Here is a 26,662-nt window from a genome sequence, read left to right on the forward strand (position 1 = left end):
ATGGGGTTTGTTTTAGGATTTTAAAGTGTAACTTGACAAGTAATAAGAGTAACAAGCGTAAAACCTGCCCAGACAGTTAAAGTTTATGGCGGGAAAATGACTGCAAAAATATAAATTCTAGCTGTTCTGTCAGGTAACTTTATGATTCTGGCTTTTTGTCTTGAATTTTAAAACACCCGATCTTCCTCTGCACATCTCTTTAATTCACATATTACGTTTGAATTACAAAGTTGTTTCACAATGCAAGGAAATAACCTCTAATTTGCCAAAATTGCCATAAAATGTCATCAGATGTGGAAACACTTTGGCCCTGAGTTTGTTCCTAACTTTCCTTGTCTGTATTTCCTGTGATCCTTTTCTCACAGATTTTGATTGTTGTGACTGAAAATCTACAGCCGGAGACACAATGGTCAACATATCATTTTCACTCAGCGTGGGCCAGCTCATCATCCACCTGCATCCCTGAAGTAAAGACTGAGTGAGTGACTGCATTCATCATGTGTCTGGCCTTGGAAGTATTTTCTCATCAAGCCATAGCAAATAAATGAACAAAAGAAAAAATGTATTGACTGAAATGATGGAAGGTCTGCTCAGATTTGAATACTGGAGCTCTTTTTTAATGCATTTTGGTACCGCAACGTTAAAGAAAGTAAAATTAAGTCGCATTAAGAGCCACATGTCACATGTTGCATGAGAATTACAGGTCAGACATCGCGAATCTTTAGCCCCGTTGAACATGAAAGATGTTCGTGTTTGACAGAGTTTAAATTAAGGACAAGCAGAGGAAGGGTGTCAACGCCACAGCTCAAGTGGAGCTTTCCAGATGTTATGCGAAGGATGTGAGTTCATTCTTCTAAAGTCCAAGACAATCTCTCTTAACACAAAACAAACCCCAGAGTCAACAAGATACCACACACACACACACAACACACACAGCGCACACACACACTTGAACATATGGCAAACAGCGTGCGATGAGGTGGAAAATCAGCAGTTTACCTGATGTGAGCAACGTATGACAGACTGTCAGCAGGATAAGCTACATACTGTATTTTATTGTACATGATTGATGATGAACTGTGACAAATTTCACAGCTCCACTTCACCCTGCTGCCACCTTGTTTTCCACTGTCCTTCTCTGCCAGTCAACTCTCAGCAGGCTTCTCACTATCGTGCTCCTTCCTGAACAGTTTCCTAATTTGCTGTCTGAGTCCACTCTGCTGATGTAAAGCTGGCCTCCCCCATCTCTGATCATGTGCCCTTTCCTCCCCAGTGGAACATCCCCGTTCTATCCTGTTTGGCCTTGGACTAGCAGAGTATTATTTCAGATGTTATGAGGGAATCGCTGCCTCATGCACACTGTTATTGTTTAGGGTTGCATGTTCTTTATTCTGTCCGGCTCCCACCTATTCAAATATTGAAGCTGCAGCACCGTCACTGGGAGCTACTCGCAGAAAGTGACAGACACTTTGTTAAATTGTTTTGAAGTTTCCAGCTCCAGTTTCCAAATTCCATTTTAGATCATTAAGAGGCACCGCAGACCATCAAGTCAAGATGTCTGAGATAAAACAGGGAGGTGGGGATCTGCCTCGTTCCCTGCAGTTATCCAAACAAAGTGACTGGGGATGCCTGTGGATCACAAGCACTGCACCTGTAAGTCAATCCATACCAGATGTGATCTTTTCTCTGTGGTTGTGAGAAAATGGTCATTTTTTATACTGTGCATTAAAAATACATAGCATCTTGAACACAGTGGACAAACACCCTAAGATTAGATAAAAGCAAGGGGTCTTCAGATGGTTTGTAGAGCATTCACGGCATATATGAAAGCTGTATGGTTTACAAACAGTACTAACCACCATGTTTTTATCATTTTAGCTACAGGTATTGAAGCTAATGCCATCATACTGGTGAAAACTAACACTAAAAGTCTCTGCAAGATGATTCATGGTCCACTAAACATTAGATGCCAAGTTCATTCAGTACACAGGACTTTATAGATAGCAGCTTTTCTATATTTTGAACTGCAATTTTTTTGACATATTTAAGGAAAGATATCCTGTGGGCACGATATCCTAAAATGATGTCAGCAGTTAGATTTTGACACAAAGATATCGTACTTTTAGTGGTAGAAAAACTAGTTTGTGAATTTGGGTCTTCAGGGGCCTCTAGAGAGCTTTGACGCCTGGAGCAGTTGCCAGCTCTGCACAGTTAGTAATGCAGCCATCATTTCAACGTCAAGTTGCTTCTCGTTTGCAATGGATTGGAACGGGTTGAGTGTATAACGGAAGTTTTTCCTCCTTCAATTGATTCAGTGAAATGTCTGTGAGGCATTAAAAACATAGCCCACTAATACAACTCTACACTGGTGACCTTTGCTTGCCGTCCACTGTGATATTCTCATCCACTTGGCATCTCGCCAAAAGTTCAAATACTGTACGTCCTCGACTCCTGCCAGTGCCATTGTCCAGGCGGAGGGGAACAAGAGCGTCGGCCCATAATTCCACCTGTTTCAGCTGTTTTGGCCATTAGGTCCAATCAGTGCTATCGTCTCCCTTTCCTGTCATGGGAAAGTGGCCCGCTGCCTCTGGAACAATCCCCCCCCCTCCAACACACAGAGGAACATGCAAACACTTGACCAGCGGCCAAAGGGCGGGGACATCTGTGGGGACGTCATGTTATGCTTGTAGTTTCTCCATGTACGTACAGCTGCTGCATGAGCCAGAGGGGGAAATGTTCGACCTCCCAAAAAGGAAGAGGGGACACATTTCCTCACTGACCTCCCTGCATGATGCTCTCAATACTTCTGCAGAGTTCAAATTCCTGACAGACTCCCTGCCAACATACATCGTACATCATCAGGATGGCTGGCGGCTTACTTCTTGACCTTTAAATAGGGAACACGTTTAGATCTTTTTGTCTTCTGCCCAAAATAAGGAAGCATGAAAGACTACACTTGCCAAAGTAGCTGGAAAAAAGTGACTGCATGTGGAATAATTACAGTAATATTCACCAAGCATGGGAATAAACCATTAAAGTCAGGAAATCAGCTTGTCAGATTAGGTGGTATGTTCCCACTGGAGAGCTTTTTCTTTGTGCAGCATTCCTCGGCATGCCCTAAGGACGGGAAGGCTTTCAAGAATGTCATAATTAAATGCCATGATTGAACACCATTCAAATAAACAGAAGATAAACTACTGGCAACTACGATAATCCAATAAACTCTCAGAGACGCCATTTCGACAAATTCATTTTTATTCAAATCACCACAACAATTCCAAATGAAACCAAATGTGTCATGTTGGAGAACAGAGGCACAGAAATGTAATTTTGGCAACACAGTGAAGATAAAGAATATTAAGAGCAGAACACGCCATTACTTTAGTTTGGTATTACACTCATTGAACTGAGCCTGTCATCCAGCAATGGATCCGACGGGTGGGGGGGCTGAAGGGACCCCATCATGCCTCCTTTACATACATCCTCACGGCGACGACATCTCCCATTATGCATTTCTGTGGGAGAGGAGGGAGATCAGGTGAGTGGAGACCAAAACAGTTGAACAGATGTAAAGACGGTGATGATGAATTCTTGGCTATGTTTTGAGTTTGGGGGAGAAACGTTCAGCCTGTCTGTGGTTTCTCAGGAGTGTTCAGTCACTTCATCCTTTACATTTTCTTAATCTCTTATCATATAACTGCACTCTGACGAATTCATATCAGGGTGTACTTTGGGTTTTGGTTTCTATAGCATTTCATTGTATTGCTTCTCCTTGTTCAATTGGGATTTCCTTGTTATACAATTACATTTTCATTTTTTTTTTTTTTGCTTTATGATACACGTTTGCTCTCTCGAGTGGGAACGTGGGAATAAGAGTTTACGAATTAGGGTTTTAAAAAAAACACATCGATGGTGAGAATTATTGGTCATGAAGTTGCCCTGGCTGCCTGTTAATTAAAGTAATAATCAATTACAACCATTTAATGACACATATATACTATACTTATATATGTATTCACATATTTACATTATACATAGACCATAAATGTCTTTTTTCTCAAGCTAAATGTGTGTTTACTTTGTTGCTCTTGTCTGACTTCATGTAAGTGCAGGAGAGCAGTGGAAAAAACTGAAGTCAGATCCCTTGTATGTGTTCACACACTCGGCCAATAAAAATGAAGTGAAACATGTTTGCTGAGGAGTGATGAAGTTACTTTTCCAGATCGTTGCATGAAACTATTTTCGTGCATTTAAAAGTTGGGTCAGAGTTGCAAAGTTACAACCAAATCACCTGCTTTTATTTCCCATGTAAGAAATAATAATCCTTACCGCTATCAACTTGCCATCTGCGATCTCCCTCTCGATATTCGTTTCTTTGCCGTCCCAGCTCTGTCTCTGCACAAGTTTGCCGTTCTCCAGAGTCACCACGGTCTGCAGGGCACACAACACAGACAAGCAGTTAACTCCAGCACACAGTTGACTCTCAGGCTGCGATTTTTTAGGTGTTTTTTTTCCCCCCTGTCCTGAAACAGCACTAACCATTGTCTTCCTATCGTCGGCGGTCGTCTCTTCAAATGGCTCGTTGAGCTTGAACTTGATCTCGGTGGTTTTGAAGGTGCTCTGAGACTTCATGCATACAATCCCTTGCTCGTCCATGCTCACCACCAGGTTGGGCTTGGTCCGATTCCCCACCTGCCGGGTCGCAAACCCCACACCTGCACAGTGGGAGGGCAAGATCATCCAGATGCAATAAATGTGACACACTTATTAGTGAAAGCTCAGTTTTGACGCGTAGAATATTACAAGTCCGTTTAAATCATCATCATAATTCAACATTTCTATCATATAAATCAATTTGGCTTTCATAAAGCTGAGATTATCCCCATTATATATTTTAGACAGTGTATGTACAATAGGCTGACGTTACTTTTATAGACTTAGGCAAAAGTTACAGTTAATTTAAAATAAAAAATAGCAGCCTTTCTCCATCAACTAGCTTAAACCACACACTCTCCTACCAATTGCTTTCATGTAGTCATCAAAGTTGTCGCTAGAAATCATCCTCCACGTCCCAATGAACTTCTCGACCATTTTTGCAGTTTTTGGTGTGATTATCCTCAGTAGTGGCCAGTGGAGTGACTCCGGATTCAACCCTCTTCCACTGTGGGAACAGACCCGGAGCGCTTTTAAAGGGACAGACCGACAACCAGCGGCGCAGGAGGAGCCAATTACAGCATGCCACGTCACTCATTGGTGCTCTGAAATCCCGCCTACTGTCTGCTGCTAGCCTGCTAAACTAAAATCATCTGTAACTAAACTAAACTTAATGTTTTTTTGGTTTATTTTCTCAACTACACGGGTGTCTGTTAGCTCTTTGCATCATAACATTTTAACTTATTGTCATTTTTAAACATAGAAAACAAGAAAACAACAACATATCCCATGAGTCTTACAGCAATTGCACATTATAAAGGCCTCATGGGAAGTGTAGTGAGTGAATGCTAACCAGTATTTATTTTATTCATCAAATCCCCTTCAGGTTATGAATTATTACCAATAGCTTCAAAAATAAAATAAAACATACCAATGCTTTATATATATAAACAATACATATGCTTCAATCATAAACCATTCATCTTTAATCTGAGCCATTAATCTGAGCCAAATTCTATACATTGACAACTAATTATCATTTGCAGCTGCAGGCTTGTTGATTAATATCCTTTATTCCCTTATTAATGATTTATTAACACCAATATTGCAGCACTATAGCTTTTAAAAAGTGAAAAACCTGTTAGGATTTATTGATATATTAGTAATTAATATAAAATGAATGGTTTATAACCGCTCTATAAGGCGATCATTAATTATTTACTAATTAAGCCATTAGTTACCGCTTATAAAAGGCTTTAGAGTGGTTAGTATGCTGTACTAATTTCACTTGCCAGTATAGCAGAATACATTAAGAGATATTTAGTAAAGAACGTGAATGGTAAACCCCAACAGGAAAAACCGATATTCTATGTCATTTCTTTACATTTTCTATGTCAAATCCATAGACGTAATTACAGTCCAAAGGATTTGGGTTAGAACCCCCATTAAGTTACAGATGTTAATAGCCAGAGAGTAGCTAACAGGGGGGACAGGGTTTATGTTATCACTGACTAGGTGAAAGGTTTTTTTTTTTTTTTTTTTTTTTTTTTAGTGGAGCTGCATCTGAAACTCTGTGCCAAGTTACATTTAAGCCTGCTGTGTCAAAGGTTGGAGCTTGCATAATGTTCTCTCAAACACTGGAATGGTCTATCAGGAAAATGGCACATTATGCAAGGACACACCATGACCCTGTACTGATCACAGCATGTTTTTAGCAGTTAAAGCATTTCAATTGATGTCTTTAACACAGAGAAAATGAGCCGAGCTGATGAGGCTAATGTTGAAACCATGTCCCCTTGATGATGCAATGCTTTCTTTTTTCTAATTTGTCTGTATTAAAATTCATGTTGACAGCAAAGAACATCTGGTGGGACGTGATCCTTAAACGGTGGAGGAAACAACTGACTCAGTAATGCCTGTCAAATGACGTCGCATCACAACTCATGCTGAGCAGCCTCAGTGAATAAAAGGTCAATTCGCACGAGAACCACCACATTTAAATGAACACAGTTTTATTATAAACATCAAATAATATACTCATACATACAAATAAATTCAGCACAGATACATTTAACACGAGCATCATCATTTCTTTGCTGCAGATTTTGCCTGTGGATCCTTGGCGGTGCACCGGGACTGAAATGCACTCAGCATCTCCATGCCGGTCAACTTTGCTCCCTTCATCACCAGCCTCTCTCCATCTACTGTAACAGAGAAAGACGAAAATACACCGAGATGACTCATGAAGCCACAATGACTGCTCTCTCTGTACAAGGAGCACGACAAGCAAAAAGCTGAAAAGTTAACTCTCAGCAAAAGTCACGTAGCACACAATGGGAAACATCTGCACAATGTTCTGCTGACCCATGGCAGACATTAAAGAGTCATTGTGTGCGAGTGGTATTTATTCCATGATATCATGTGGTAACACAACAGCATAAAGCATGAAGTCTAGGTCAGATATATACAGGCATTGCGCTGCAAAGGCACCTTCTTTTTTCTTTAAAGAACAAGCAGGACTATCACTGAGGCTGGACTGACAGAGCACCCTGTCTTTTCACACCCACCAGTACAGCCCAGTGTCTGGAGTTCAGTAGCTACAGATCCCCTGTCAACATAAACATGAGACTTTTTAAAGACACAGACCACCTGGATCTACTGTAAGTGAAAATGAAACCTGGTCTAAATGTTGACTTCAAGCTCTGTCTCAAGTGAACGTCTTGGGTGGATAAATCCAAAGGGTCTGTAGTCTCCTCTTGCTACTTTAAGACATTCAAAGAAGATTTACTTCAATAGCAAACCTGAAGACTTTAATATATCAAAACGTAACTTAAGTGTTTTAAAGATGCCTTAAAATGTTCTCAGTTTTCTGTTGTTCCTAATAACATCAGTGTTAAATGTTTTCTTTGATATCGTCTGCTTGTTGTTTGACTGTTGCCTAATTCAACATCCTGTCTGTCGGTGCACTAACTTCTATAGTATAAAATGAATTGTGAAATTCTGCTGAAAAACAGACTTGCTCACACTGAGTATACAAGTTTACTGAGTGAACAACACAGGTTGGCCTCACACTGCCCCATAAAGTCTGACTATTGAATATCTTCGCCGTAGCATCTGCATGCGGTTGGTTATTACTCACCATAAGTAATATCCACTACAGGCTCAGAGTCCTCGTGTTTCACCAAAGATATCACCTGACAGTTCGCGTTGGTTGCTCTGGCCTTCTCTGAGCCCACCATGGCCAGAAACTCCCTGTGGGGCAAAGAGAGCGTTGATGGAAAGGACTTTTATTATCTGCAATGAAATGACATTTTGAGTAAAAAGTGCATTTTACTTGATTACTTTCACTTTCTGCTACTTTACACTTCAGCTTGAAATGGAATATTTTTGGTATTGTTAGATTTACTTAAACTGAATCCTTACATATATTAGGTCCAATGGTTGTTCACAGACAGGGTTGTTATCATGTCACAGTATAGCATTTGTCACCAATACTAAACTCAGTTTGCACATATTGAGAAGTTAAAGGCTTGACACACACATATGGACCACCAACACATGAGTAGACCTCATCAGAGGACTGTAGGTGGGAGAGATTAAACCTTTAATATTAAAATTGGTTGTTTCATTTTGGTTGTCTTATGTAGTTCCAACACAACACAAGTTTAATCAGTCAGCATGAAGGGAAAACACCAGTGTGAATGTGCAGGACCTCCACTGAAAACCATAGTTTAGATTAACTAAGTCATACACTGTGTAGGTCAGTGTGGCAGGTAAGTATAAAATGGATCTGACTGAATTTAAATAAAGGCCTTTTCCCTCTACAGAGAAAATATACATTAGTTAGCTATGAAGCAAGTATATCAGAGGTGCTGATGCTGAGTAGAGAAGGAAACATACAGTAAATGTTGGAAAATCCTTATGTCTTCAGTATTTAATACATCAAAGACTCATCACAGCCACAGGTCATTCTTCATCCATCCTAGTCAGACAACAACAAGCTATTAACCCATCAAAACACTCCTTAAAGACTGAACTTGCGAACTGATGTCACCAGTTAGCTTGCAGCTAATCTTCTGCTGCCGTTTGAAAACAGGCACCTCATTGTCAAATTCAGTCTTTTATCCACAGTCCAGCCTCTCCAACACACAACGACACATTAAACACACGCTTCTTACCGTGTGGACCGGACGTTGGACTGAAACGGAGAAAACTGAACTGTTATTTTCTTCACAGTCTTCAGCACCACGGTGGCCTTACTGGGAGCCGCCATGTTTGTTGTGTTGACCTCCGAGGATGGTGCTGCTCGGTCAGACCACCAGAGGGCGCCAGAGGATTAGAGAACCTCAGCGGGGTGAAGCGAGTAAGGCACAGAAATGTCCCTAATTGGTACATATAGGCTAAAGGAGCAGTTTATTTAAGTCAGGCAGGCTTGACAAATGTTGGAATCTGTGGTGATAGAGATTATATTTGTATGCCTGTTTAGTCTAGTTGTTTCATCCATCTTAATCCTCAGCGTCTTTAAGTGATTTATATCTGAATCTCCATCTCTATAGTTTCATTAATGTAAGCAGGGTTCATGGGTGTCAAAAATCTTTCAAAATCTAAACATCTGTGTGTTGTATTTGCTCTGTGTGAGTCGGAGCACTAGCGTTTGTGAGGTGAGGAATGAAATGTATTTGCTGCGATGCCGTGCGCCTCGTGTGTAAATACATTTCCAACATGGGGTCTAGAGAAGGTTTTGTCTCTACTGAGATCTGTTTTTTGATTGTTCAGTATCAGACACCTTTTGGGGCTCCAGTAGGTGTCAGTGCATTCCTGCTCCCTCCTATAATGTCAGGTGTCTATGCAAGCAGACACTTTTAGCTTAATAACACCAGTAATAGTAAGATTAACAGGGAATTTTAAAATGCAAGACAGTCAGCGGCGTGTAAACAGCACCAGCTCGTTCACTATGACATGACAAAGCTCATTAAAGCAAACTCACAGGGAGACCGACTGTGGCACCTTCCTGTAATCATCTGACAAACAATGTCACAGAGCAGAATTACGTTACGAGAGGACGGGTGGGACGTCTGTCAGGCACTAAGTCAATAAAGGAGGTGCTGCTCTCCAAATAGACAATCAAACAGACACATCTCATAATCAAATAGACAAGGATGGGAAATGCTCCCCAGTTTCTGCTGCTTCCTGCACTCAGCAGATGGAAAAAGGTCAAAAGCCTGTCAGGGTATAAAAACATGTCAGAAATGGGAATGCATTTAAATTTTGACTTTGTTAGCACTTCGGTCAAATTCAATCATGGCATGAATTGCCTGTGTGAAATAAATGTCTGTGTATAATGGAGAATCTAATCAAAACAACAATTTTTGCAATGGAGGGTTGTGAAATTTGATTTTCACGGTGAAGAATATAACGGCGCGTGTGTATTTACCTCTTGGCCACGTCAGCAGATGCAGTAAATGTAAATGTGAAGTTCTGTATATTTCTCAATAAACTGAACGTTCCAGTGGTTAGAAATCTTTTGAGACACAAGACTGTCCAGAAAAGAAAACACAGCATACATCACATCACCCCATATTCCCATTTTTAGAAAAATTTTTGCATTGCATTTGCATTGTCCTGACCTGTGCTCAGTATGGCCGTTTATTTATAGCCACTCTGTTTTCAGGGCGTGTGAAAAACAAACGTGTTATTTTCAGATCAGCACACCCTCGAGCTCGTACAATTTATCCTAACTTCAGCACGCCTCAAGTCTCTTTCCTGAACGGCCGACAGCCCGACCCAGCCTGTGACGGATGGACAGTGGGGGCTCTAAATTTAGACATACGGCTACTGAGAGGCAGAAGCATTTCCTATACACTCCCCACACCCACCACACACACACACACACACACACTCGCATACACACATGCATACTCATTAAGTAGTTGTACTGTATGTCCAGCAATAAGAAAGCAGGGAAGAGAATGCTCAGAAACAATGAATGCTCAAGGGGACGCCTGACCTCAAAGAAAATAGAGGTATTGTCCTGGTGCAGGATTCCATCTATCAAGTTCTCTGCCTGAGCACAATAATAAGTCATAAAAAACACAATTTGATACTGCAAGCACTGGTGTTGAGGATGTTCTGCTTGTGCTCTATTAAAAACCATTAAAGCTACAAGACTTGGTCATTGTTGACTCTACTAGTTGGCGTAAAAATGTCATTATTACAACCGCACAAGTGCTACCACATGATCACAGCACAGTTGATTTAAGATTCACATACCATCTGCTAATCGTACCTTGGGTGACACTCAGTTTAGGTGTGAAAATGGAGTATAGAAGCTGCATTAAACATGGAGCTGCTCCTAAGAGAGTGAGTTGGGAAAGACTGTAACAATGACAAAACACTCAAGAGGTTTCTTTGGAAGTACCGGTACATTTACTGTTAGAGGAAAGGTATTTCCCCCCCGAGACTAATACACAGTATGCAAGGAAGTTGCACTTTGGTAGCATTATTCATTATGTCAGTCACTATTCAAGTTCTGCCTCCCTAAGGAACTCCCAGAGGTCCTGAGGGTGTCAGCAGGAGTGTGAAGAACACAAATTCACAGTATCACTGACTTAAGACTACATAGAAACAGGCTTTGAATTATATTTCTCACTATTTTTTAGGCTTCTCTCCACATGTAATCCATAAAAAACAAAAACTTGCCTGTTGAGCTCCTGTTAGAAAAACACTGATTTATGATAACATTGTTTTTTTCCCCAGTGCTTTTCAATTAGTCTTTGTTGTAATTATACTTTTTATCTGGTACATTCTACATTTTATATTTTAATGTCTGCTCAGCTGGTGAACTCTTCTGTTAATTTTTGCGTGTTTGTTATAGTTATTTGTTTTTCTTTGTATTTTGATAATTCATGCTGTAACCTATTTTGTTTTCCTATTCTATTTTTTCATTGGTTCTCTTCTCTTTTCTTCAGCTGAGTTTGAAGGTCTGTTCTCTGAGGCTGCAGCTCCTCCGGTCTCCTTGACCTCTCCTGTCATATATGTGTTTATTTCTTTTATCTGTTATATTGTGTTGTGGAAATAAAAAGATTTACTTACATGTTATTTTATTTAATATTTAGGACTATGTGCCTCAAAACACATCCAATTTGGGTATAGTAAGTACATTATTATTATTATTGTTGTTGTCGTTGTTGTAGTTGTATATCAATCTATATTTAGGGCAAGGGCCAATAAATAAGGCTTACTTATACATTCTCATTTCTTTACTCTTTATGTATTGAAATGACGAATATTCATCTGCCAAAAACGGGTTTAAGTTTAACAACACTTCCCATCATCCCTGGCCTTACTCACTCACTCACTCACTTACGTATTTCTGCCAAATCTGAGCCAATCTAATTTTTTTACCGAGTGCCAGCCAAGCGTCAGTAACCCTGAACTCCATTTCCCATGAAGCTCTGCGCCGCATCTCCCTGCCTGGCACTCCTCCTCCTCCTCCTCCCACCAGCGTCCTGGCTGGCGGAGCTCGGAGCGGAGCAGACTGATGAACGGCTCCGTCTCCCCCTCACGTCCAGCAATGTGCGCAGAGTGAAGACCGAGTCCGCGTCGCCCTGCGTGGCCTCCTCACACAACACGGCGCTCCCGTCTCTTCGTGGTGGCGTCCGAGAGGTTGAAGCGCGCGCCAAACAAACCCAAAACACTTAGTGCGAAGCTGCCGCTGGATGCTGCTTTAGTCTGGACGGTCCTCTTCTCTCCGGTAAGAGCCCGTCTCCTGCCCTCACATCTGTCTGCAAAAGTTGTCTTCTTGTGGTTGCTTGTGTTTCCTATGACCCCGAGCACTGTGCTGAGTGTGTGTGTGTGTGTGTGTGTGTGTGTGTGTGTGTGTGTGTGTGTGTGTGTGTGTGTGTGTGTGTGTGTGTGTGAGAGTGAAACTTCGCTGACAGTGTGTGCTGTAGTTGTGACTGCGGCAGCCTCAGCGGTCGCAGTGAAGCCAAATGTTTTGAGCAGCGGTGACAGCGGAGCCGGAACCGGGACTTGTTGCCTTCCACCCAGACACTTGGTCCTCAGTGTTCATATTAAAGGGCTGCTGATGCTGCAGGTCTCTGGATTGGATCTGAATGATATTGATGAATGAATATTTGGGGAGCAGCTGTCTCTCCCTCCTCTGCCATCTTCATTTGGCTCTAAACTGGCTTGTAGTTTGTTGTCTCCAGTCTTCTAGTCTGCTGTCATGGGTTCATTTTTAAGGGAAAACTCAGTATGACTGATTTAGTGTTAAATCCCTTCACTTCACCCTCCTCCATGTTCGTCTCCTTGTTTACTTGCGGGTCTTTACGTGCTTTCTAAGGCTCACCTGAACATGTATGAGAAACTATTTGATCTTCATTAGTGAGATATGCCTGTACTTGTTTGTGAGATGCAAATCAACTTCCCCCATGGTGACAGACGGACAGACAGGTTTTATTCACAGACAGGCACGCACAGCCCACAGACCCCACAGACAGTACGGCCATGTATAAACCCTCTGGATATCCTCAGACGTGAATATCCAGCACTGTCCTCATTGTCTCTGACAAGCACTTGGCCTCTTCTTCCTTATGCTTGGATGTGCTCAAACGTACGCAGGGTGAAGCAGACACACACACACACACACACACACACACACACACACACACACACACACACACACACACACACACACACACACACACACACACACACACGTTCTTATACCACCACCATCTTTCTCTGTAATTGTAAATAAGAATTTCCTCTCTGCCGACCTGCCAAATAAATAAACACCCTTTTTCACACTCTGTCAGTTCTCCTGCAGTTCTCCCTTTTACCCCCAACCCTCTCTCACATACTAACACACATCCACGGGCACATAAGAGCCAAATGCCACAGACAGAACCCCCCCCCCTCCCTCAGTCTGCGCTGATGTGTTCAGTTGTTGAATAGGAGCTGTTGGCAGGCCATCTACCCTGCAGCACACTGGCTTTTACAGAAGTTGACATTCACTTCAGCAAACACAATTTGCACTTTGTTTTAACTTCCCTTTGCTTTCACTTCACCTCTTTGTGTTGCACACTAAACATTAATGAAACTGGTATTTCTGTAGCATCTTTTAATAGGAGCATAGTAAATAAAAACCCACCGCTCTGCGAAAACTGGGAACAGTCGTGTTTGAAATCCTAAATCTGTAATCAAGCCTAAAATGACCGTTGGTCACGTACAAAGAAACATTATTTTGTTTTTAAATCCATTCAATGGATCCCCAAATGCTCATTCTTCTTTGGTTGATGTCACTGTATTGTGTGCTCGTAAGAAAGTAGCTGGCAGGCTTCTGCAGCTTACATCCCACATGTCAAAGGGTCAGAGCTGGATGTCAGTGTATGACTAAATCTCTGTCACGCTAAAAGCGTTTGACTGCGTGGTGGCAAATGTAAGAGGACAGCAGCGCGGCAGATGCTTTGTGACCATTTTAACTTCAGGGTATTCATAGCATGCTGCTAATGCTGGTATTTGGGTGGAGACAAGGTTGCACACGTGCAGCTGTTGCACGTAAGAAGGGAGGATGAGTGAGGATCAAAAGGGCCAAGAGCGTTCACCAAGCAGTTCACCAAACTGCACCAACAAGGCCAAGGAGAGTTTGTTTTGCGTTGGTATGGGTTGCCTTTTGTTCGCACAGCTCTTAACTGGAAGGATCACACTCAAGCTGTCCAAACATTTTCCCATCCAGCTTCGACTGGAGGGTCTGGCCCCAAAACTATGTCCACACTGAGCACCTGAATCTGAAAGCGCTCGGTTATATTGTGTTTCCTTACAGCCAAAGTCATGATTTAGCGCCTCCCACATCTGTCAGTTTAATATGAAGTCAGGAGGCGGCCACTAGCTTAGCATAAAGGCTAGGATATGGCTAGCCTGCCTCCATCCAACAATTAAAAAGATTTACCAACCAGCACCTTCAACATAGTATTATTAACGCATTGTATCTTGTTTGTTTAATCTGTATAAACCAAAAGCGTAAAAATGACAAGTTGAGTTTTTTGCTTTCATTATGAGATTTCCAGGACACTCCAGGAAGTCCCTGCTAACAGTCCACGCCCCTGTAAAACCACAGCTTTGCGTTTTTAACACTTCAGTTTCTGTTTGATTGAATAGAAAAGATGTACGGTAAATGCTAGCTAGGTAGACGTAGGTTAGCGTTTCCCCTCTGTTTCAGACTTTCTGTGAAGCTAGTAACCTCCTGGCTCCAGCTGCATTTTGAACTGATAGACAAGTCAGCAGTCAGTCCCCTCATCTGTCTCTGGACAAGAGAGCGAATGAGTGTCCGGCTACTTGTTTAAGTGCTTTCAGGAAGTATTTCAGAGCAAAACTATTTAAATCTGCTGATGTAACCTCAGGAGGCCTGTTCAATCTTTGATGTAGGCATTTCAGTCATGACACCTTGAGGTAAAATGACTTTGTGAAAAGTAATTTGTGTGACCAGAACCGTTCCCTATTCAGACGGGGTGAGGATGAGCAGCTGCCTGTGACTCTGCACTCATTAAAACCGGCCTTAATGTGTTGGGACCGATGGAGCACACAGTGACGTTGCTATGCTCGATCTGGATGTCCTGCTGCTGAAAGGAGAAAGTTTAATCGCACTCTGTCTGACTGCTGTGAAAGTACAGTTTCATCATAGGCTGTCAAGATGTCGTTTAGCAGACTACACACATTTCACACTCACTTAGGCTTTAACAAGCAAGAACCCCATCCCCGTCATTGGTAGGCAAACAGTGGAGTGTTTGGCTCTGCACCCCAGGTTTTGCAATTACCCTGCGTGCCCTGTTCGACACCCCTGTCCATCTGAGACACACACCTCAGGGAATTAGGCCGAGGATTGAGCCTGCAGCGCGTGTTGCTGTGACTACCAAAGAATGTTTGCTAAATGTCAAACTCGCTTCGGATTGAGCAGGATTTCTAATGTGAAAATGGAAAATACTGTTATGTGCTGTTGTTGTTCTTCTATTGATCTGGAACAGAGCAGAATAGAGGAGCTAAATGTAATTATTTCCCCTTTTAGACGCAGTTGCTGCTGTGCTGTGTTCACAGTTTCTCTTCTTTTATGTTCCCTGTAATCCAAGTATCCACCAAAGCATCAGTGAAACATTATCTTTCATGGACTTAACACAATGAGACCTCAGGTTCCTAGTTAGGTGGGGTGGGGTTTTCACCTTGCATGTAAGGTTTTTATCGAGAAAGAGGAAATGCACTTGCACAGAGCGTAGCCATTTAGCAGGCAACACAGTGTGGTTAATGGATACCTCTATGGGCTGATACTTATTAGCTGCAAACTGTGAAGGAAAGACCCATTTGTGTTCCAACATTTAACAGTATTACATATATGCAGGTTCATGGACAGAGTTCACAGGGTTTAAAGTCTCCATTCCTACCACAGCATGCAAGCAAATATTGTATATGGAAAGTGCTTTTAATTTAAGGCTTGATTACACTGCAATGTAACAAGTGCCAAATCTTTCTGTAGAATTTAAGGGCTTAATCATCATTAGCATGATTTGGCATCTTTTCGATTCAGCCCTATCATTTAGTGTGACTGCATGCAGTGATGCTCTTTATCTGTAATCTCTAATTTTGCCATATGAGGTCTGTCATTTTAGAAAGCAAGGGAACTCGCCGCCGGTGGAGAAATGATCATTAACTTTGCGCTCATTCACTCCCACCGAAAATCTGCTCTGCTTGTTAAAGATTAGAGAGTTCAGAAAAAGATGGGACAGAAGCATGGCCTCGGTTAGAGAGTGAGTCAGGGATTGAGCAGGAATAAAAGCTATTAGAGGGGAGGGTGTGACAGATGAAGAGAATAAGAAATGAGACGGCGACTTTAATAATAAAAGAGGATATTGATCTACAGTGGACCAGTTGGGTTATCACTGGTGCTCCTCAACACTATTGACCCTTGCGTAATTGATTTTTCATTTGTTCTGTACAGTGTAAAGGGCACTTGTTATACTTTCTGAAATTCTATTTGTGGTAGTTATTAGAGCACCCAAAGTGCCTCTTCTTCTGAAAGGACACAAGTACACACATCTTCAAAGGGTGCCCTTGATAGAGTTAATAGACCTTCAACAGGTTTAGAGCTGCGTCCAGCTCAGAAATGTAAATTCTCACAGTTAAACCTGCATATGTCGATACAGATGGATGACGTTTTTACACACCTCAGTAAGATCAGGAAATGCTCCCAGCAGCTTACTTAGGGCAGGGAAACCACCTAATGTTCTGCTCAGATAAAACATTAAATATTACACCGGTTAATCAATGACGGATTGAGTCGTTGAACGATGATGAATCTCTTCTTCAGTGAAATGTTGAGCTTCAGACCATGGAAAAATTTGTCATCCAGTAGGAGAATTTGTAGTAGAGATAAACGTTTTACAGCTTCATCACTCTGATGTTATTAAATATATTTTAATCCAGCACAGGGAGCCTTGTCAGATCCATATATTACTTCTGTATTCTGTCTGCGATTGTGCTGCGAAAGAAAGCAATAAAAAAGAATCTCGTTGCATCATTTTTTAGATCTTTGTGTACGTGTGTGAAAGTGTGTGTACATGTTTCACTTCAAATAGAAAGAGGCAACACTTTTTTGGGAAACAGCTGAGGTCGTTGTGTAAATATGCCGAGCTCAGGAATGTCAAATCTCACCTGTGTGTGTGTGTCTTTGCCAGCAACACGTCACACATTGTTAAAGCCAGACTTGTTTGACCTGACGTACAGTAGTTGGAATCCTGTCTGTTCCTGCCCACACTCACACACTTACCAGCCAAAACACACACAGACACACACACACACACTCCCATCTACTAACAGACATGCACACTCACACACACAGAAATGAGCCCTCTTATATGGACACGCATGCATAACCTGGATACATTTTCTTCAATGTCAAACACCCGCACGAACGTAGAGCTTCAAGCACACTTGCACACTTATTGCACAGTTGTTTACCTCTTTCATACATACAGTACACAGACCCACACACTGTTATCAACTCAAGGTGGCCCTCAGCAATTTTCTCAAGAATAACAGGGTGTCTCAGCTTGTGTTCGAATACTCTGCAGCTCTGTGTTTGTGCTCTCTCTCTCTCTCCGCTACAGCGTTGAAACAGGCCTCAGCTCTGTGCTGCTGTGTGACAGCAAGGGAGAGAGCGAGGGGTTGAGGCCGAGTGTGCCGTGTTCAAGGCAAGTAAACACTGCAGATGCGATTAACTGAGATTGCCTTGGGGAAGCTCTAATGGGAAATCAAGGCCCCTCTTTCTAAGAATTGTGGGTAGCACAAGTTGTTGTATATCCAACCCCTGATGTTAGGATCTGCATGGAGAGAGCGAGAGGACAAGGTTGAAATTACATGCATGCTGGTACACTGTCTCTGTCTTCTTGTATAACAAAAGAGCTTTCAATTGTGTCACATGTTCGCACTGTTGTCATGTAAATGGATATTGACATAAAAAGCTAGTAAGCTTAGCATAAAGAGTGGAAACAGGGTGAAACACGTAGTCATGTGGGTTTTATCTGTTGAGTTGCTGACATCTGTCTCTGAGATTTCTGTCACCAACCCAAAACAAATGGAGGTGAATGGAACACATGGGTGAGGGAACAGAGTGTGTATAGACTGTCCGTTCTCCTCGCTGTAAAGTGCTGCTGATGCAGCAGACTTGCACGCACAGTCACACTCTGCAGGGACGAGATGCTATAATGTCACCCAAGGGGAGGATCCTCATCTCACACTCTGCTGGCTAAAGCACTGCAGGGAGGCTGCAAGCACGCACGCGCACACACACACACACACGCACACACACATGCACGTTAAGCACACTCATACTGCACACGCAAACGTCTGCATGCACACTTAATGCGTGCCCTGAGCTTTATTTGTATTCTGTGCAGCCTGCTCGTCTTTGTGAGAGCAATATCTGTTTCTTTGTGTAAAATCTTCTTTTTTCTATCTACCTTTCTGATGGACTCACCTATGTCGCTCTCTGCATATACAAGCAAGCCTGCTCCATCTTTGTCTGTGTATTTCTCTCTTGGCACGTTTGCCCACAAAAACATAAAACCGCTGTGATAAGAAGCGATAGTAATATTTGTCTCCAGTACATTTTTGTTTTTATAATGTGAGAAATGCACATTACAATAAGTGCAGTGTTCTGCCAATGTTAATAAGGTCATCATGTGTTTATGGGGTCAGGTGTTTGACATCATGTGTTTGGAGAGAAATAGAATATCTGTTCATGGACAGTTTATAACTGGTGCTGAATGAGGGTCATTGGGGACGTGATGAAGACAAAGAGGTGATTGTTGGTCGGCTTTCTGACGTCTGTGAGTGTGTGCATATGTAGCGATTGTCTAACATGCGTGCAGCGAAGCTTGTGTGTGTGATGTTTTCGCGCTAGTGCCATTCCATATAAATTGGACGTAGCACTGAGGTGCACACACACATAAGGACATAGTGTGGTATGGTTTTGTGCTGCAGAGTGGTTGTTTGCTCCGTCTCTGTGCAAATGAAGGATGGGACCGCCAGTGGATTGGCGCCTATCCATCACCAAGGACCTCAGGCTGGCTGACACCATTTCACACCTTCTCTCTCTCTCTCCAGTCTACCTTATTTTTCTTTGCTGCCCTCCCACCTCCTTTTCTTTCTCCACCTGTCCCTCCTCTTCAGCTTGCCTTGCATTCCAATCGTCCTCCTCCTCTTCCTCTCTAGCCTTCTGTCACCATGTCTCACTTATTCACATTTCCCCTTTATTGTCTCCTTTCCATTCCTCTTTTTACATTTTGTCACCCATCTCTCCTCTACCCTCTCCTTCTGGCTCTTTTTCTCTCTTTCTTTCTTTCACAACACTTGAAAACCTACATCCTTGTCACTGGCATTGATCTTGGAACAGAGGCTGTTGGGCACACACACATGCTCGTACACACACGCACACACTCGTGCACACACACATGCTCGTACACACACACACACATACTTGTACACACACACACACAAAGACAGTCTGTCCTGCTTACAATTAAAGCGTACCTCCCTCTTCCCTTTTCCCAAGCAGGCTCATAATAGGAAATGCCCCCGTTATCTCTACGGGCAGCGGCTTATTAATATAAGCCGTAGACAAACAAGGTGTGGGTACGTGCAGTGCTGTGTGTGTATCCCTGATAAAATGAAGTAGTATGAGGCAGAAATTAGATGGCCAGCCTCAAACTGTACTCGTCAGTGCAATAGTGTTGTGACAAAAGGTGAAGAACAGAAAGGTGAGAAAATAGTCACAGTTTTGAGATGCTGCTACCAGCTAAGGGTTGTTCAAACTATTCCTCTTTTTCGGAACAGTTCATACTCTAACAGAAAAGGGTTGAATAAAACAAGCTATCACAGCTGTAAAGGTCACATTGAATATTTTGTTTTTGTCTTACTACGTGAAACACGTCAGGTCAGAGGTTTACTAAGGCCTCTAATGCCACACAATGACTTTTCATTTTGTTGAACTTTCCTTCAATAAGGAACTAACAAATCTGCAAACAACTATGAAATAATGAAAGTAACTTCCTGGTCCTCTTTTTTTTGTCTTCTCAGTGATTCTCTTTGATCACAGAGCTTTTGACTCCGCTCTCACTTTAGCATGAGCAATAAAGGAAGTGATCAGTTTCGATTTCAGTCTGGGCTCAGAGTGTGTGATTGTTTTAGGCTATTATCTGGCTTGTACAGAGGAAATGAGCGGCTGGGTTTCTCCATTTTTCTCTGGAGAGCAGCCTTTAGCCTGATTGCTAATGACTGTTTAGTGCAGGGACAGTATTTGTTAATGGACTATAGGGCATTAAGTCACCAGAGAGAGTGAGGTGTGTGTGTGGGAAGATGAGAGAGAGCGAGACAGGCAGCCTGTGTGTTTGTGCGATCAAGTTTGAATGCAACAATTTGCAACATGAGAACTGTAGAGAAGCTTGAGTGGGATGCAGTTGTAGCCATTAGGGCTGTTTGCACATGTTGAATTTTCTCTAAAATCAGCGTAATGTTTATTGATATCTCCAAGTCATCCAGGGAATTTACTCTCTGTCTCCCTCTGCTTCCCCCACGCCCCCCCCCCCCCCCCCCCCCCCATTCTCCTCCTCCTTTCCTCCGTCTCTGTCACTGCTAAGCTCTTTGAATAGGCTGGTTGTTTTCCTCTGCTGGCTGCGCCTAAATATGCTTCACAATCCAGGAGTAGACAATGGCAATGCCAAAACGTAAAGGGAGGAAGGAAAAAAAGAGAGAGATACGAAGAGGGTGACACAGACAGAGAATTAAACAGAGGGAGTTGTGAATGAATGAGTAAATAGAATTGGAGGAAAGATGTTTGAGCCAAGTGGGAGAACAAAGAGTTGATTGTTGAGGAAAGTTAGGGGCCTTTCAGTTCCTGGACAGTTGGACCCTGATGTTTTTCTTAGATTCCCTGATGAAAAGTTAAAGGGTTGGACATGTTCACTGTGTTAACAGTTTCTTTTTATCCTGCCCATCAAGAAACGGGGGCAATGCACAGTTTTATTTATTTAAAGAATCATTTTAAGGATCATTTTATCTGGATAGAGCTGATCAAACCTCAATACTTTGTTGTTAATATCTGTAATGTGTCCTTTGCATCAAATATTGAAACGTGGCCTTGATTCATCTTTTTGGGAACCCTTATAAAGGGTTTATATGTTGAAACTAATGATTTTATTAATGGTTAGTACATCACTTATTAAAGCTTTATAGATTCGAGTTTGTAGGTTCCAAGCCATTAAGGAAATGAAATTTGAGGTTGCCAGGATGTGAAAGATCGCTTTGGCTCAGTTAATCCTTTGTATTTGGTAACAACTCTGTTAAAAAGTTGCTATCTAAAAATGTAGCTATCTAATAATATGATGCCGTCATAGAAAGGGATTTTTCACAGCCTGGTAACCCTTTTTTTAAAAAAAATAACTGATCTATAGTTTTTGTAAATAATGTAGTATTTGACATTTGAGAACTTCCTTTTCCTCTTTTTTAAATGAATAAAGGGAAGAAAGTATGTTTTACATTCCTCAAAGTTAGGCATGCAATACAATATTGTGTAGGTTTGAACTGAAGCTCAGACACTGGTATAGAAAAACAAACCATATTTAGTCCTAAATACAGAAGAGCTGAAACCGCTTGATGGTTCATTAACAGACATTTTGGTAATCATTAAATCATTAAATCATAAAAATGCAACAAAAAATGTCTTAAATCTCTGCTTTTTTGTTTTCTATGAGAGTAACCTGAACATGTTTAGGTTTTGTGCTGCTGCTAGGACAAAACAAGCAACTGGACAACGTCCAACAAAAATAATTAGCAGATTATGAGATAATGAAAATAATTGTTGGTTGTAATGCTATTATACAGCACAGAATAACAGAAATATAAGGCTGAGAGGGTACAGAAAACATCAAAGGTCAACTGTGACTGCTGGATCTACACTCAAATGCTTATCTTTGACATATAATCATTTTTTTCACAGCTCAGTGAGGTTGTGAAGAGAGTACACTTGGCCCAGGGAGTTGCACATTTGAAAAATGCCTACAAAGCTTAAATGCTTAAGTTGCTTTGCGGAAGCTGCACCTCTTCTTGGATAGCAGGAGTGGGAGTTTTGACAGCAGGAAGAAAAAGAGGGAGGGGAAGATGAAAGCGTTTTACCTTTCAGCCTCTGGTACAGGAAGTTATCCGAACGCCAGAGAGAGAGGGAGAGAGAGAGGGGGAGACAGATGAGAGAGAGGGGGATGGACCTTTTTGAAAAAAGAGAGATGTGAGCTTGGGACCCACAACAGCAGGGTGCCTCTCTGCAGCGAACAGCGACATAAAAAGGTTTTGAACCGGAGCCAGGTCCCTGAGCCTTCTACAATCGCTGAGGGACGGAGGAGAGGAGAGAACAGGAGAGGAAACGATGCGAGGAGAGAGAAGTTAAAGAAAATGGACGATTAGAAGGAAAATGAAAAGAGGAACAGGGAGAGGAGATGCAGTCAAGTGAAAAAAAAGTGCTTTCCAGTGTGTTCTTTAAAGTTGACAGAGTTTGGGATGCACCATGGTGTAGATGACTAATTCCTAAAGCAGGGCTTCATCTCTCAGGGGCACTTTCTTTTATAATCAACTGCAAACATTCTTTGTGTGAAGGAGGGAAACAGAAATTCAAACATGAAGCGCCCTGCAGAGGATATGAGATGATAACAGTTGAACTTGTCAAAGGCTCTACTTTAGGTGGAGGTTTGGATGTGACTCATTCAGAAATTAGTCATGTCTCTGGATCCAGAGGAATGTAGGGATGGAAGCATGGAGCTGAGCACAGGGGAAGAAATGGAGGAGAGGAGGAAGAATTTGGGGAAAAGAGCCAATGGCAACTCTCAGACAGACCAGGAAGTGACAGCAGGAAATCCAAAGTTGTAATCAGAGCTTCTTTGCACTCAGATGTAAAATTTTCCAATTTTAATACTATCCTTCTCGCCAGTTTTCCTATTCCTGAAGGGAGGATCCTTTATAGTTTTTAGAAAAAAAATTTGGGTCATCTGAAAAATCTCAAAGCATCAATGAAAGGTTGTGATGTATGCTAGCGGCATGTCTCTAGTGAAGGCAATGTTATGGCGCTTTTCCATTACACAGTTTTAGCACTACTTGCCTCGCCCCGCCTCGGTTTGGGTCGTTTTCCATTACAATTGCGTACCACCTCAACATGGGTGGGGTCGTCATAGCAAGGCGGCCCGAAACTCCAGTGGTGTAATTTGTATGCGACACAAACACAAACACAACTAAGGACATCAAGTGTTTGGTTTGCGTGTAGCCTTTTACCTTGTTCACAGAAATGATAGAAACGCACGGCCGCTGTTTCCAAACCTGCCGTTTTAAAAACGGCAGGTTTGATTCTTGTGAACAAGTCACTCTCATGACTCATCCAGTGATGTCACTCCCTGGCCAATCAGTGGGCTGCACTCTGTTGACGTCACATTTTGGGCTGGACTCAGCTCGCTTGGAACCCCGGCAGAGTAGGTACTAATAAAGTACCTGGTACCAGGTACTATCACCTAATGGAAAACCCTAAAGACCGAGTTGAGTTGAGCCAAGTCAAGTAGGTGCTAGGTGACCCATAGATAATGGGTCGGATCCATCGCATTGGTCCAGACTGAAATCAGTCTCATCATCGACTGCTTCTGGATGGATTGCCATTAAATTTTGTACAGACATTCATGGTTTCCTGAGGGTGAATCATAATGACTTTTCATTTAGCACCACTCTGAGGTCGAAATTTTCAGCTTTTAGCAGAATGTGTTGAAAACTGTCATTAAACATGTCATCCTCAGGATGAACTGCAAAATCACCTGTAAAAATCCCCTTACTTTTCCTAGCGCCATCATCAGGTCAAAACTGCGAGTTAGACCATTCTGGTATCCCTGTATTAACTGGACTTTGTGTTTAGTACTAAGTAGCAAATGCTAACATGGTGAACACTAGGCTTCACCTTCTAAACATTAGCATGCTAGCATTGTCGTTGTGAGCATGTCAGCATGCTGCTGTTAGCAATTAGCTCGAAGCACTGATGTGCAAAGTACGGCCTCACAGAGCTGCTAGCACGGCTGGAGACTTTTGTCTTGCTTACTGTTCCTCTGCTAATGCTGCAACTATTACTATTGAATCAATTAATTGATTGAATTGATCAATTAATTGATTAATCAACGTATTCAGCTGTATAAAAGGTATAATAAAGTTTAACTTGGACCAAAAAGGTAATGAGTATAAGCTGACAATAAATCCATGCCTACAGACACAGCTGTTTACGTATTCCTCTTTTTACTGTGTGCATTGTTGCTGCATTCTTGCTGATTTGAATAACTGTTCAGAGAATTGTTCCCTCTCCAGTTGTCAGGAGCAGTAAAGAACGGCCTGATGAAGCCTGATTTTATCTCACAGTAAATAGTACCTATTCAGTTCTCCTGTGCCGTGCTCGATAAAAACAGGCTGCAGTGTCTGCTGCAGTGCTGAAGCAGGAGAGACGCAGGATGGGGGAATTCCCCAGCAGCCCCCCAACACTTTGCTCCTCTCCCGCCCATCACACAAGTACCTTTCCCTTTCCTTATGATGATGCTCACACACAAGCACGCTGACTCGTGGCAATAAAAATACACATGGGCATAAAGCGGCAAATTAAAAGCCTGACTCAGAGCAACAAATGAGGCTGGGGGATTAGCTTCTTTTCAACCGTGTTATGAAGGTTATTTTTAGGCTCCTCTCCGCCACACAATGCCTCATGAAAAAACAAAGCGGGCAGGGTTTGGCTTTTGAATACAGATCTCTGTGTCTGTGGGTTAGGTTTCAGTGGACTTGGTATTTAATTGATTTTGACTTCCAGTAAATGTTGCTTTGTAGCTAATTACATGACATAAAAGGGGATTTTTAATGATTTACTCATGAAAAGTAGCTGGTACCACACTTAAAACTGAATATTTAAAATAAGTCTGGGGTTTTTGAGTCTCCGTCGGTCTGTCTCAGCTTTGCACACACTAATATATCTGTTCTACTTTCTCTCCAAACACACCACACAAATACCCGAACCCCATGCCTCGCGCTCACACTCGCAGCAATCAGTGTTGGCCCTCAGCCTCCACAGTAACAAATCACTCAGACAGCGCAGCCGTGCCCTCTCATTAAGCATGCTGCACACTGAAAGCAACACTGCTAATGACTCTGCATTGCCTGTTATACACACACACACACACACACACAATACTCTCAGACTTAATGCCATAATAGTTAGCTTAAACCACACAAACTCACCAGACAGACAGACGACACTCCTGCCCAGCTGTTTTGCCTCTGCAGAGAGTGAATTCACAGGGAACGTTCTGGAAAGTGTGTGATTTTCTACCATGAGATATTGAGATCAGCAACACAATAGCTGTCAGTAACTGTGTGCAGATGAAGACTGTGCTTTTTCTGTATTCTATCATTAAGCTACGTTGAGATTGTAACCTGAAGCCCACTGGGGTGCTCTCCCAACAATACCATCCCTGTTCCAGAAACTTCACATCCCATTTGTTCTGATGTCGTTGCTGCCGGTTCACTCCGAGCTTTTTTAGCACTTGTTTCCGCGCTGTCATCTTGCATCCGCTGCCGGCTGGAAGTTAGCATAGAGCCCGCTCATTTATTCTAGCAGAGTTAGCCTGCTTGTGCTTCACGAACTTGACATTGTCAGCCAAGCATGCACAGATTCAATCAGCAAGAATTTGCAGGGAAGCACATCTTGTGGAAGCCAAGTCAGTGTTGTACACAGCCTGAAATGCACAATCTGCTTCTCCTTTTGTTAAACTCTTGGCAAATATTCGGGTGTTGTTAATAAATCCAGTTTTTTTTTCTTTTGCAGATTGATTTAGAAGTCAAATTCCTCAAACCCAGTGTTATCAGTAGAAGTTTGTCTCCACTTTGTTGCACTTAACGCTGTCTTTCGGCTTTTGTTGGCCATGAACACGCCGTCTTTGTGAATTGTCTTCTGATGTTAGCTGGTGATGAATTGCACAGATAGTGTAACAGCATCGATTTCTCTTTTCTCAATGTAAGGTAGCATATTGACTGTCTCAGTAACTCAATCACTTGGATAATAGCACAGAGGAAAGAGTGTGTGTCTGTGTATGTATACGAATGTACACAGGCTTGTGCTTGCTGTTCATTTTTTCCTTTTGTGATTGTGTGCAGGCATGATAGCATGCATGTACCTTATGAATATGTGTGTGCATGAGGTGTCGGTCCACATCTTTTTATTGTGTTTTCAGAGTATATAGTAAAGTGTTTTTTGATGTCCGTATGTGTCTGTGTGTGTGTGTGTGTGTGTGCCGATCTGAAAGGTCTGCATTATCAGCCTCTTGGCAACAAGCAAATGGAGAACCACTGAGTTCTGTTCAGTGTGTTCATCGTCAAGGCCCTGTCGCCCCGGGTTACAGGGTTG

The 26,662-nt window shown here is 42.2% G+C and overlaps 3 protein-coding genes across 4 annotated transcripts in view; 1 reads left to right on the plus strand and 2 right to left on the minus strand.

The window, feature by feature from the left end:
* Positions 1–3,237: 3,237 nt before the first annotated feature.
* Positions 3,238–5,154, minus strand: fabp4a (fatty acid binding protein 4a). The gene is made up of 4 exons (XM_070846285.1): positions 5,019–5,154; positions 4,540–4,715; positions 4,330–4,431; positions 3,238–3,515 (listed from the first exon to the last, which is right to left on the minus strand). The coding sequence occupies exons 1-4, from the start codon at positions 5,089–5,091 to the stop codon at positions 3,462–3,464; spliced, it is 405 nt and encodes a 134-aa protein (XP_070702386.1). The 5' UTR covers positions 5,092–5,154; the 3' UTR covers positions 3,238–3,461.
* Positions 5,155–6,648: 1,494 nt separating this feature from the next.
* mrpl53 (mitochondrial ribosomal protein L53) lies at positions 6,649–8,953 on the minus strand. Its single transcript, XM_070846994.1, has 3 exons — positions 8,832–8,953; positions 7,793–7,905; positions 6,649–6,857 (listed from the first exon to the last, which is right to left on the minus strand). Exons 1-3 carry the CDS (start codon positions 8,924–8,926, stop codon positions 6,739–6,741), a joined length of 327 nt encoding a protein of 108 aa, XP_070703095.1. The 5' UTR covers positions 8,927–8,953; the 3' UTR covers positions 6,649–6,738.
* A 3,266-nt stretch (positions 8,954–12,219) lies between these two features.
* The window catches only part of pag1 (phosphoprotein membrane anchor with glycosphingolipid microdomains 1), a 46,416-nt gene continuing 31,973 nt past the window's right edge, over positions 12,220–26,662 (plus strand). For both annotated transcript variants that reach the window (XM_070846409.1, XM_070846410.1), the window contains exon 1: positions 12,220–12,406. The gene's annotated coding sequence lies outside the window, so the exon portion shown is untranslated. The remainder of the gene's footprint in view (positions 12,407–26,662) is intronic.

Source organism: Pempheris klunzingeri, chromosome 16 (genome assembly GCF_042242105.1).
Source record: "Pempheris klunzingeri isolate RE-2024b chromosome 16, fPemKlu1.hap1, whole genome shotgun sequence".
NCBI lineage: Eukaryota > Metazoa > Chordata > Actinopteri > Acropomatiformes > Pempheridae > Pempheris > Pempheris klunzingeri.

Bases quoted from the DNA above. Each gene is read 5' to 3' on its own strand.
- fabp4a (XM_070846285.1), bottom strand. From the start codon at position 5,091: ATGGTCGAGAAGTTCATTGGGACGTGGAGGATGATTTCTAGCGACAAC. The intron at 4,716-5,018 runs GTAGGAGAGTGT...CCCACTGTGCAG, and splicing joins TGACTACATGAAAGCAATTG to GTGTGGGGTTTGCGACCCGG. The intron at 3,516-4,329 runs GTAAGGATTATT...CCTCTCCCACAG, and splicing joins CAGATGGCAAGTTGATAGCG to AAATGCATAATGGGAGATGT.
- mrpl53 (XM_070846994.1), bottom strand. From the start codon at position 8,926: ATGGCGGCTCCCAGTAAGGCCACCGTGGTGCTGAAGACTGTGAAGAAA. The intron at 7,906-8,831 runs GTAAGAAGCGTG...TTTGCCCCACAG, and splicing joins TCCAACGTCCGGTCCACACG to GGAGTTTCTGGCCATGGTGG. The intron at 6,858-7,792 runs GTGAGTAATAAC...TCTCTGTTACAG, and splicing joins TGTAGTGGATATTACTTATG to TAGATGGAGAGAGGCTGGTG.